We start from the raw sequence: 12,799 nt of genomic DNA, 5'->3' as shown, positions 1-12,799 counted from the left end.
GTTTTTGCTAGTTGTTTTTGCTCCTTGTCTGCTCCTTGTTTGTTTGTTTTCTTTAGGAGGCATCAGGAACCAAACCAGAGACCTCCCCTGTGGGAGGTGGGTACTTCACTGCTTGAGCCACATCTGCTCCCAATATCTTATTATTTTAATTACTCTTCTATTAGAATATAAATGTTATCAGGTCAGGGATTTTATCTGCTTTGTTTATTGCTTGTACAATATTGCTTATTGTTTGTGCTGACACACAGAAAGCACTTTAAAATACCTTTTGTATAGTGACTTTTCTTGCTTTTTCTCATGACCTTTCAGTTCCAGCCTCTCCACAGAAGTACATGTGCAGATTTAACAGACTGTGGTTTCTATTTGTTCATTCATTCACTCATTGATTTAACAGATACTTTTAAAATGCCTTTTATGTGTATTATTTTCGCTTCAGTATATGAAAGAGTAAGAAACTATTTTTCATATTCATTTCTATGTATGTGAGTTCAAATCTGCTTTGTTGGAGGTGTGGGAGGTCTTGAAGTTTGACTGTATACTTTTTTTTTTTTTACACTTTTTAAAAATTAAAGTTAATAGATCACAAAGAATGTTACATTAAAAAACATAAAAAACAAGAAGTTCCCATATACCCTGCTGCCCACTCCCCACCCCATCATTTTTGTAAATTGTATTTTTTTAAAGATATATACATCACACACAAAAAAATGTTACATTAAAAAGTATAAGAGGTTCCCATATACCCCTCACCGCCCCACCCCAATCATCCCACACCAACAACCTCCTCCATCATTGTGGCACACTCATCACACTCAGTGAACACATTCTGGAGCACTGCTGCACCACATTTATAATAGTTTACCCTGTAGTTCACACTCTCTCCCAGTACATTCTGTAGGTTAAGGCAGGATATATAAAGTCCGTAATCTGACCCTGCAGTATCATTTAGGGCAACTCAGAGTCCCAAAATGCCCCCACATCACATCTCTTCTTCCCTCTCCTTGACCTCAGCAACTACTGTGGCCACTTTCTCCACCTCGATGCTAAAATTTCTTCTGTTACTCATCACAATAGTTTTATAGTAGAATATCAGTCTACTCTAGTCCATATTTTATTCCTCCATTTTATGGACCCTGGGGTGGTGATGCCTGCTCCACCTCTAGATCAAGAAGGGGCTTAGATTCCACATGGATGACGGATGCAATTCCTCTGCTTACAGTTGTAAGTGCTCTTGATGCCCTGGTGTGGTAGTTGACCGTCTTCACCTCCCTGTTAGCTGACCTGGGTAAGACCAATGAACCCGAGAGTAGGAGTCACCACTCTGCTGAGGCTCAGGGCCCAGCTGGCACATGGGCAGTCCAGAGATTCAAGTCCCCTGAGTATGCACCATCCCTAGCACCAACCACAGGTTTATTAAAAGTGACAAGAGGTGTGTGTAGGAAGGTCACATCTGAGTCTAGCTCCATCACACTCAGGAGCACAAATTCCAAAGTAGGGCCCTCTGACATGGCACAGAACTCCAAGTCCATCTGCCATGACCATATACCCTGTGGATCTCCATAGCTTTCAGGAGAATCAGAACCTAGGGTTGTATCTACATTGGCTCCCTCTGGGGTCCTGCTAAGGTGTGAATAAGCGTGACCCCTCTGATGACCTCCGACTCTTTTTGGAAGACTCTTAGCCATATAAACTCATTTGTCTTTGCTATTTCCCCCTTTTATTCATGGTCAAAAAGCAGTTTTTAATACTTGGTCCAATATGTAGGCTGAGATATTCTGCTGGTCTGAGTTGACCCTTTTATTTAAGGTCTCTTTCTAGTTGCATCACCAGTTAGTGATGTGCAGTAATCCCTCAGCGCTAGGGAGACTCATCCCCAGGAGTAATGTCCCACGCTGGGGGGAAGGTAATGCATTTACATGCTGAGTTTGGCTTAGAGAGTGGCCACATTTGAGCAACATGGAGGCTTTCACCCTGCAGCTCTAGGCTTAGTTCATATTTCAGGCACACAGGCTCATAAGCATAGTCATCAGTATCAAGGGCTCATTGTTGGACCATCCTTCCTTGTTGGTCTTTGCCGTTGCACTTGGGGGATTATTGTTGTTTCATTGGGGAATGTGACAGAGCTCCCCTGGATAGGAACTCAGCATTCCCTCAGTTGACATTTGTAATTGTAACTACTATAAAAATACCCAACATATATCAGAACATTTTTATGTTCCCTATATACATGCCCTGGAGAACTCCCCCCCTACTCATATGTCCCCCCATCAATAACACCCCATACCAGTTTTCCTCCCCTGCCATAGTTGAACCTCTCTGTGGTCCAAAACTTCTTCAACAATGAAGCCTAATATATTGCCAATTTCAATTAATAGGAAATTGAAATATAGTGATGGGTTTAAAGTTTAGAAATAGAATACATAATAATTTAGAAATACTAAAATAAAGTAAAAATAAATTGGTGTATTAATAGAATGAAAAATATAAAGCTTTGTTTCAAGTATTTTGCCTTTCATTACTGTAATAGGTGTCGCCCTGTATGGACAGTGGCAAGGCACTTTCTTTCATTTATTCCTCAGTGTCTACATCCTTTCTTTTATTTTTTTCTTTTTCTTATTTTTAATTTTGTCTTCAAAAAAGTTTTAGATGACAGTAATTCACATACACAATGTAGAGGACTCCCATAGATCCAACATCAAACCCTTTTCCCTTTTCCCCAGCAATGATCTTTTTATGTGTTCATGTAATATTTGCTGCAGCTGAGGTACAGATTTTGAAACATAGCTATCAAACATGGTTCCATTTTGGTTTACATTATGGTTTGTATTTTAGACTGCGGGCAACGGCGGGCCTCCGGGAGGGTCGGCGGTTGGCCGGGCGGGCTCTCCGGACGGGGGCTGCCTCGCGGTCGAAGGAGAGGAGGGGGTTCGGCACGAAGCCGTTGGGCCCTCGCTCTCTCCGCTCAGGCACGGGGGATGCGCGGTGCAAGCAAGAACACCACGGAGACAAGGTCTAGGCACAAGTATGCTTTATTGTTGAAGGGGACATGGTTTTATAGGGTCTAGGGATATGTAAAGGGACTTGATTGGTGCCGGCGGGTGCTGTTGCTTGCGTAGACGGTTACTGGACAGTAGGTGGTTACTGGACAGTAGGCGGTTACTGGACAGTAAGCTGGCTAAGAGGTTAGGAGCAAGGGAGGGGAAGGGGAAAGTGTGGGCTGTCTAGATAACAGCTAGGCGGAAGACGGAGAAGGGGAGAAGGCGGGGCAGCGCCGGCTGCCAATACGGGCGGGAAGGAGACGGGGACATTAGACTGCACGAATTTCTAAATTTTTAGCTTCCTTATGTTTTACATTATGGTTTACATTTTAGCTTATAGACTTTTATACACTTTTGGTGTAAGTTAATGTGTCCTCTGTCCATCATTGCATGATCTTGTGGAGCACTTCCATTGCCCCCCAGTTGCCCTGCATCTATTCTGTACCTCTCCCTGCCTCCCCTCAGGGCCCACAGAGACAGTCAGTCTTCACTACTTGAGGGTCCAGATTTGCAGATTCTTCAACAATGCTGAGGGCTTGGCTTACTAGACTGCCCTGGCTAATTGGGAGCCACTGATTCTCTGGAGAGGCACAGTTCCCTCTATTCGGGAGCATCCGGTCTCCCCAGGATGTAGGTACACCTTCATACTCATTATATGGGTCTCCACCCCGTGATCTAACACACTATGACAAGATGAGCACTCACACACTCCCTAGAATCTTGCCCCTGTACCAGATGCCCCCCCGCCAAGCACTTTAAATACGTGATCCTTCCTTATTATATTTTCTAAAGAGTTTTCTCAACACTATAGCTTCACACATATACCTGCCATTCTCCTATATTTAACTGTTTCCCCCAGCCCTCTCCATTTGGCTGTATACTTTTAGGGCTGTTTTTAGCTCACTTTAGAGGCAAACTCAAACTCCAAGTTTAAATTTTGGATCCTTTAACCTGATATATATTTTTAAACAAATCAGTTTTTTTGGTACATATTAATAAAGCATACAGTTCATCCAAAGTGTGCAATCAGTGTTATCTGGTATAATCACATTATTAGTGCATTTTCATTATTTAAAAAATAATAATAATAAACAGAAAAACAAGAAAATTCTTTGCCCTTCAAACTCTCTCTGTTTCTCTTGCTGTACATAGCTGGTATTTCTGGCTTTTCGTGCACAATTATTTATTTACTTATTAAGCAGTTTTATTGAGATATTTGTAGTGAGGATTACAAGAGTCAGGCTGTCCTTTACAGAACAGAATGAACTGGCATCTTATCTAGCTGTGGTCTACAGGGTAGGTTCAAAGCAAGGCCCTTGATTAGGGAGATGGTGGGGGAGGGAGGTGCTCTTTACCTTTGCATTCCATAGCACTGAATGTTAGAGCTGGAAGGGACCTTAGAGATGGAGTCAGCCACTTTTTTTTTAAGGAGATACTGGGGATTGAACTCAGGACCTTGTACGTGGGAAGCAGGTGCTCAACCACTTGAGCTACTTCTGTTCCCCCTTATTGTTTTTAAATAAAATTTATTTTGAGATGATTTTAGATTTACAGAAAAATAGGAAAGATGGTATAGATAATGTCCCTATAATCTCACCCAGTTTCAGTTTCCCCTAATATTCTTTTATATATATATATAGTTATTAGAGAAGTTCTGACCTTATAAGACAATCATGCATAATGTGCAGAATTCCTATACATCACCCCTCCACCAATACCTTGTTTGTTGTTGAAGAATATTTGTTGCAGATTTTGAAAGAACATCATTAAAATATTACTACTACCTAAGGTCCATAGCTTACATTTGGTATATTTTTTTGCATACACCTCCCTATTATTAACACCGTGTATACGTATTGTACATATGTTATAGTTCACGAGGGAGCTCTTTTACATTCTTATTGTTAACCAGAGTCCATCATCCACCACATGGTTTACTGTGTTAAACAGCCCCATGCCTTGTACAATCCATCCAAAGTGTATACTCAGTGGCTCTAACTTTCATCACAGAGTTGTGCAGTCATCACATCAATACAATTTTTTTTAACGTTTTCCCTAGCCCAAAAGAAAAAATCCTTTTTTGCCCTTAGCACTGATATAGTACCTTCTTTGACATTGATGCTAGAATATTACAATACTGCTGTTAACTACAGTCATAAGTTACATTACTTGTATTTTCCCATGTATCACTATATTCTTACCACTCTGTAATGAAGAACATTCTTGTATTTATACTGTTAACCACAGTCCTCATTTACCACCAGGTTCGCTGTATTATTCAGTCCCTAGATTATTCTCTAGCTTTCTTTCAGTTGACATTTATGTCCCTAGGCTACCCCTTTCTGCCATAATCCCATTTATAAACCAGCTTTGGTAGTTGTAGTCATTATAGTGTGTTACCATCAATTCTATCCATTTCCCCACTTTTGCAGTCAAGCTAACTAAACATTCTACATACATTAAGCGTCAGTATCCCTTTTCAGCCTTCATCCTATTTCCTAGTAACCTGTACTCTGGGTTTTATTTCTTTGTGTTTATTCTTTGTGTTTAGTTTATATTAGTGAGACTGTACAATATTGTCCTTTTGTGTCTGACTTATTTCACTCAGCATAATGCCCTCAAGGTTCATCCATGTTGTTACGTGTCTCAATTTAATTTCTTCTTACAATAGCATAATATCGCATTGCATGCATATATTATGTTTTGTATGTGTCTTTTTTATGCACATTTTGTTTATGCATTCATCTGTTGATGGGTTGTTTACATCTTTTGGGAATTATTATTTTTTTAAGATTTATTTATTTATTTAATTGCCCCCCCCCCCCCCCCCCGCGTTGTCTGTTCTCTCTGTCTCTTTGCTGCATCTTGTTTCTTTGTCCGCTTCTGTTGTCGTCAGCGGTATGGAAAGTGTGGGCGGCGCCATTCCTGGGCAGGCTGAACTTTCTTTCGCGCTGGGCGGCTCTCCTTACGGGCGTACTCCTTGCGCGTGGGGCTCCCCTACGCGGGGGACACCCCTGCGTGGCACAGCACTCCTTGCGCGCATCAGCACTGCGCATGGGCCAGCTCCACACGGGTCAAGGAGGCCCGGGGTTTGAACCGCGGACCTCCCATGTGGTAGATGGATGCCCTAACCACTGGGCCAAGTCCGTTTCCCCTCTTTTGGGAATTCTGAGTAACACTGCTGTGAGCATCAATGTGCAAATGTCTGTTCGTGTCCATATTTCAGTTCTTCTGAATATATTCCTAGTAGAGGGATTGCAACATCATATGGCAGTTCTATATTTAACTTCCTGAGGAAATGCCAAACTGTCTTCTACAAAGGCTGTATCATTCTACATTCCCACCAACAGTGAAGGAGTGTTCATATTCCTTTACATCCTCTCCAACACTTTTGTAGTTTTCTTTTTTTCTTTTTAATTTTTATAATGGCCATTCTGTGAGGTGTGAGATGATTTGTAGTTTCGATTTGCATTTCCCTAACAGCTAGTGATATTGAACATTTTTTCATGTGCTTTTTTGCCATTTGTATTTACTCTTTGGAAAAATGTCTAAGTTATTTGCCCATTTTAAAAATTTGGTTGCTTGTCTTTTTTTTTTTTGGCGCTGGGACCTGGGCATGAACCAGGTTGCTTGTCTTTTTATTGTTGAGTTTTATGATCTCTACATAACATGGAAATCATGGTTTCCAAATATTTTCTTCCATTGTGTGGGTTGCCTTTCCGCCTTCTTGACAAAGTCCTTTGAAGTACAAAAGTGTTTTAAGTTTGAGGAGGTCCCATTTGTCCATTTTTGCTTGTGCTTTGGGGGTAAGGTTTGAAAAACCACCAACTACCACCAGGTCTTGAAGATGTTTCCCTATATTTTCTTCTAGGAGTTTTATGGTTTTAACTTTTATATTTAGGTCTTTGATCCATTTTGAGTTAATTTTTGTGTAAGGTATGAGATAGGGGTACTTCTTTCTTTTAGGTAAGGATAGTCAGTTCTTTCAGCACCATTTGTTGAAGAGACTGTTCTGACCTAGCTGGGTGGAATTGATAGCCTTGTCAAAGATCACTTGATTATAGATTTGAGGGTTTATTTCTGAACAATCAGTGAGATTCCATTGGTCTATATATCTATCTTTATTCAGTATCATGCTGTTTTTACTACTATAGCTAGCTAATATGATTTAAAGTCTGGATGTGAGAGTCCTCCAACTTTGTTATTCCTTTTTAAGATGTTTCTGGCTATTCAGAATCCCTTACTCTTCTAAATAAATTTGATAATTGGGTTCTCCATTACTTTAAAAAAGATTGTTGGTATTTTTAATGGGATTGCATTGAATCTGTTTATCAATTTGGGTAGAATTGACATCTTTACAATATTTAGTCGTCCAATCCAAAAAAGAACATGGAATGTTCTTTTAGTTACATCTTCTTGATTTCTTTTAGCAGTGTTTTGTAGTTTTCAGAATGCAAGTGCTTTAAGTCCTTGGTTAAGTTTATTCCTAAATATTTGATTGTTTTAGTTGCTATTATAAATGGAAATTTTTTCTGATTTCCTCCTCAGATTGCACATCAGTTGTGTATAGAAATGCTATTGACTTCTGCATATTAACCTTGTCTACTGCCACTTTGCTGAACTTGTCTATTAATTCTAGTAACTTTCTTGTAGATTTTTCAGGACTTTCTAGATATAGGATCATATTATCTGTGGATAGGAAAAGTTTTACTTCTTTCTTTCCAATTCGGACGCCTTTTATTTCTTTTTCTTGCCTAATTGCTCTAGCTAGAAACTCTAGCATGATATTGACCAACAGTGGTGACAGTGAGCATCCTTGTCTTGTTCCTGATGGTAATGGGAAATCTTTCAGTCTTTCACCATTGAGTGCAGTGTTAGCTTTGGGTTTATCATATATACCCTTTATCATGTTAAAAAAGTATCCTTCAACTCCTATCTTTTGGAGTGTTTTTATCAAGAAAGGATGATGGATTTTGTCAGTTACCTTCTCTGCATTAATTGAGATGATCATGGGATTTTTCTTCTTCTGTTTATTAATGTGAGGTATTACAATGATTGGTTTTCTTTTGTTGAACCACCCTGGCATGCCTGGGATAAAACCCACTTGATCATGATGAATAATTCTTTTAAAGCATTGTTGGATTCGATTAGTGAGTATTTTGTTGAGGATTTTTGCATCTACATTCTTTCGGGAAATGGGTCTGTAATTTTATTTATCGGAATATCTTTATCTAACTTTGATACTACAGTAATGTTGGCTTCCTAGAATGAGTTTGGTAGTGTTCCCTCCTGTTCAGTTTTTTGGAAGGATTTGAGTAAGATTGGTATTAAATCTTCTTTGAATGCTTGATAGAATTCACCTGTGAAGCTTACCTGGTTCAGGGCTTTTCGTTATGGGGAGTTGTTTGATGACTCTTTCAGTCTCTTTACTTGTGATTGGTTTGTTGAAGTCTTCTACTTCTTCTAAGGTCAGTGTAAGTTGTTCATGTGTTCCTAGGAATATATCCATTTCATCTCCGTTGTATAATTTGTTGGCATCCATTGTTTGTAATATCCTTTTAGGAACTCTTATTTTTGTGGGGTCAGTAGTAATGTTCCCATTTTCATTTCTAATTTTATTTATTTGCATCTTTCTTTTATCTTGTCAGTCTAGCAGAGGGTTTGTAAATTTTGTTGCTCTTCTCAAAGAACAACTTTTTTGTTAATCCTTTCTTTTTTTATTCTCAATTTAATTAATTTCTGCTCCGATCTTTGTTATTTCTTTCCTTCTGCTTGCTTTGGGAATGGTTTGCTGTTCTTTTTCTAGGTCCTCTAACTGTGTAGTTAATTCTTTGATTTTAACTTTCTTCTTCTTCTAATGTAATCGTTGAGGGCTATACATTTCCCTCTCAGCACTGCCTTCACTGCATCCCATAGGTTTTGATAGGTTGTGTTCTCATTTTCATTCATCTTGATAATTACTGATTTCTTTGAGAGTGTGTTGTTTAATCTCCATATATTTGTGAATTTTCTGCTTTTCTACCTGTTGTTGATTTCCAACTTCACTCTATTATGACCAGGAAAAAAATGGTTTGTGTAATTTCAGTTCTTCAAAATTTATTGAGATCTGTTTTGTGACCCAACATCTGGTCTATCCTGGAGAAGGGGCCATGAGCATTTGAGGAGAATGTATATCCTGCTGTTTTTGGGTACAGTGTTCTATATATGACTATTAGATTTATTTATTCAAGTTCTCTGTTTTTTTTTGTGTGTGTGTGTGGGGCAGCTCTCCTTGTGGGGCACACTGTTTGCGTGTGGGGCACCCCTATGAGGGGACACCCCTGCATGGCATGGCACTCCTTGTGCGTGGCAGCACTGCACATGGGCCAGCTCACCACACAGATCAGGAGGCCCTGGGTATCGAACACTGGACTCTCCATATTGTAGGTGGACACTCTATCAATTGAGCCACAACCGTTTCTCTGTTTTATTTTAAGATTTATTTTTTTAAAATTTATTTCTCTCCCCTTCCTCCCCCCCCAGTTGTCTGCTCCCTGTGTCCATTCACTGTGTGTTCTTCTGTGTCCACTTGTATTCTTTTCAGCGGCACAGGAATCTGTGTCTCTTTTTGTTGCATTATCTTGCTGGGTCAGCTCTCCATGTGTGTGGCGCCACTCCTGGGTGGGCTGCATTTTATTTGCCCTGGGCAGCTCTCCTTATGGGGCACACACGTTGCACGTGGGGCTCCCCTATGCGGGGACACCCCTGCATGGCATAGCACTCCTTGCACACATCAGCACTGTGCATGGGCCAGCTCACCACATGGGTCAGGAGGCCCAGGGTTTGAACCCTGGACCTCCCATATGGTAGGCGGATGCTCTATCATTGGGCCAAATCTGCTTCCCTCTGTTTCTTATTGATTCTCTGACAAGTTGTTCTATCCAACGATGAGAGCGGTATATTGAAGTCTCCCAACTATTATTGTAGATACATCTATCTCTCCCTTTTTTCTTTCTTTCTTTTTTTTTTTTTTTGAGGTACCAGGGCCAGGGATTAAACTTGGGGCCTCTCAAGTGGGGAGCCAGTGCTCAACCACTGAGCCACATCTACTCTCATGAGTTGATTTTTCCATTGCTTTTTGTTTTTAGGAGACACCAGGAACCAAACCCGGGTACTCCTATGTGGGAAGCAGGCGTGCAACCACTCGAGCCACATATGCTCCCTCTCCTTTTGGTTTTGCCAGTGTTTGCCTCATGTAATTTGGGTCATCCTGGTTATATGCATATGCATTTATGATTGTTATTTCTTCCTGGTGAATTTTATTAGTATATAATGTCCTTCCTTGTCTCTAATAATGGTTTTGCCCTTAAAGTCTGTTTCATCCATTATAAGTGTAGTGACTCTCACTTTTTTTTTTTTTTTGGTTACTGTATGTGAGGAATATCTTTTTACAGCATCTCACTTCCATACAAATATCATAGGTACTATCACAACCTTATTTTATATATGAGGATACACTGCCTTCAAAAAGCTAATTTGGGGAAGTGGATTTGGCTCAACTGACAGAGTATCCACCTACCACATGGGAGGTCTAGGGTTCAAATCCAGGGCCTCCTGACCCATGTGGTGAGCTGGCCCACGCGCAGTGCTGATGTGCGCAAGGAGTGCTGTGCCACGCAGGGGTGTCCCCTGTGTAGGGGACACCCCTGCACAAGGAGTGCGCCCCATAAGGAGAAGTGCCCAGTGTGAAAAAAGTGCAGCCTGCCCAGGAGTGGTGCCACACACACAGAGAGCTGATGCAGCATGATGATGCAACAAAAAAGAGACACAGGTAAGCGGACTTGGCCCAATGGATAGGGCGTCCGCCTACCACATGGGAGGTCCATGGTTCAAACCCCGGGCCTCCTTGACCCGTGTGGCGCTGGCCCATGTGCAGTGCTGAGACATGCAAGGAGTGCCCTGCCATGCAGGGGTGTCCCACGTGTAGGGGAGCCCCACACGCAAGGAGTGCGTCCCGTAAGGAGAGCTGCCCAGCATAAAAGAAAGTGCAGCCTGCCCAGGAATGGCACCTCACACACGGAGAGCTGACACAGCAAGATGACACAACAAAAAGAAACACGGGGGAAACGGACTTTGGCCCAGTGGTTAGGGCGTCCGTCTACCATATGGGAGGTCCGCGGTTCAAACCCCGGGCCTCCTTGACCCGTGTGGAGCTGGCCATGCGCAGTGCTGATGCGCGCAAGGAGTGCCGTGCCACGCAAGGGTGTCCCCGCGTAGGGGAGCCCCACGCGCAAGGAGTGCGCCCGTGAGGAAAGCCGCCCAGCGTGAAAAGAAAGAGCAGCCTGCCCAGGAATGGCGCCGCCCACACTTCCCGTGCTGCTGATGACAACAGAAGCGGACAAAGAAACAAGACGCAGCAAATAGACACCAAGAACAGACAACCAGGGGAGGGGGGAAATTAAATAAATAAATAAATCTTTAAAAAAAAAAAAAAGAAACACGGATTCCCGGTGCCACTGATAAGGATAGAAGTGGTCACAGAAGAACACACAGCAAATGGATGCAGAGAATAGACAACTGGGCGGGGGGAAGAGGAGAGAAATAAAAAAAAAAAAAGAAAGATTCCTGGTGCTGCTGACAAGCAGACACAGAAGACCACACAGTGAATGGATATAGAGAGCAGACACTGGCAGGGCAGGGGAAGGGGGAGAGAAAGAAAGAAAAAATAAATCTTTAAAAGAAGTTATCTGTTAGAGTGTAAACATTAAAAAAAAAAGCTGATTTGGCTAAGATTATGATTCTAGTTGGTGGCAGAATGAGACAAGGTCGCAGTAGGTAGCCTGGGTCTTCTATTTGATTTTAGTTATCCTTTTCTGCTTTTCCTATGTTTGCTCCTTTTTGTGCTTGTGCACGGATTGAGAACATGCACCATAGTACACTAGTCAGTGTCATCTTTCTAATTTTTGATGATTTTTTAAATCTAGGCTTCTTCCAATTCTTCAGTGTCAGCAAAAATCAGGAGCAGGACATCTTCATTTACAGAGCAGCTTGATGAAGGTACACCCGATAGAGAAGTAAGTTTGGAATTTTTTCTCTACTACATCTTTGACAAGAAGCTAATTAATCTAATATATAATGCTACTATTGATAACAAATAGGAAATTATTTTGGCAGGTCAATTATGTATTTCTTAGGTATTTTTATTAGTAACATAATTGTTCTTTTTCTTTTTTGTTCAAATAGTAGCTTTGGTAAAATGTGTTTTCTTTGAGAAACTTGAGAGGATAATATACTCCATTTAATGTTTTAAATTTTCAGAATAATTTGGCATCATTCATTTTGTATGTTTAAGATAGCATCATCGGGAATAAAGCCCTACATATTTCAAGCCTAGTAAGTGGAAACAGAATTAACTGTTACTATGTAAATTACCGCTGGCACTGTAGCTCAGATTAGATCAATTATTTTAAAACTCTTTGATGTGTAACACAGACACAGAAATGTGGGTTAAAATAAATATACAAATTAGTTAATTATCACAAAGTGAGTGCCCAGGTAACTACTGTCCAAGTGATGGTAAGACAATTGCCAGCATTTTCATGCTTCTTTCCTGTTTCCATAAGATTATCACTGTCATGACTTCTTGGAATTCATTTTCTTCCTTTTCTTTACAGTTTTACCTCTTATTTAAAAAAAAAAAAAGCTTTCTAAATGTAAATGTCATAGTTAGACATTTGGGTTGTATTTAATAAATTAAAGATTTGAATGTTAAAAAAATTTGA

General features: G+C 40.7%; 1 protein-coding gene across 9 annotated transcripts in view; it reads left to right on the top strand.

Moving 5' to 3' along the window:
- The window catches only part of GOLGA4 (golgin A4), a 148,231-nt gene that overhangs the window by 23,809 nt on the left and 111,623 nt on the right, over positions 1-12,799 (top strand). For 7 of the 9 annotated variants that reach the window (XM_012530074.4, XM_071212814.1, XM_004471160.5 and 4 more), the window contains exon 2: positions 12,002-12,091. The exons of the other annotated variants lie outside the window; for them this stretch is intronic. In XM_012530074.4, coding sequence (XP_012385528.2) covers positions 12,002-12,091 — 90 coding nt within the window. The remainder of the gene's footprint in view (positions 1-12,001; positions 12,092-12,799) is intronic. 9 annotated transcript variants of the gene reach the window in all.

This window comes from Dasypus novemcinctus, chromosome 31 (assembly GCF_030445035.2).
Source record: "Dasypus novemcinctus isolate mDasNov1 chromosome 31, mDasNov1.1.hap2, whole genome shotgun sequence".
NCBI classification, from domain to species: Eukaryota; Metazoa; Chordata; class Mammalia; order Cingulata; family Dasypodidae; genus Dasypus; species Dasypus novemcinctus.
The sequence above is the reverse complement of the archived record's forward strand: the minus strand, read 5'-3'. Positions and strand labels throughout refer to the sequence as shown.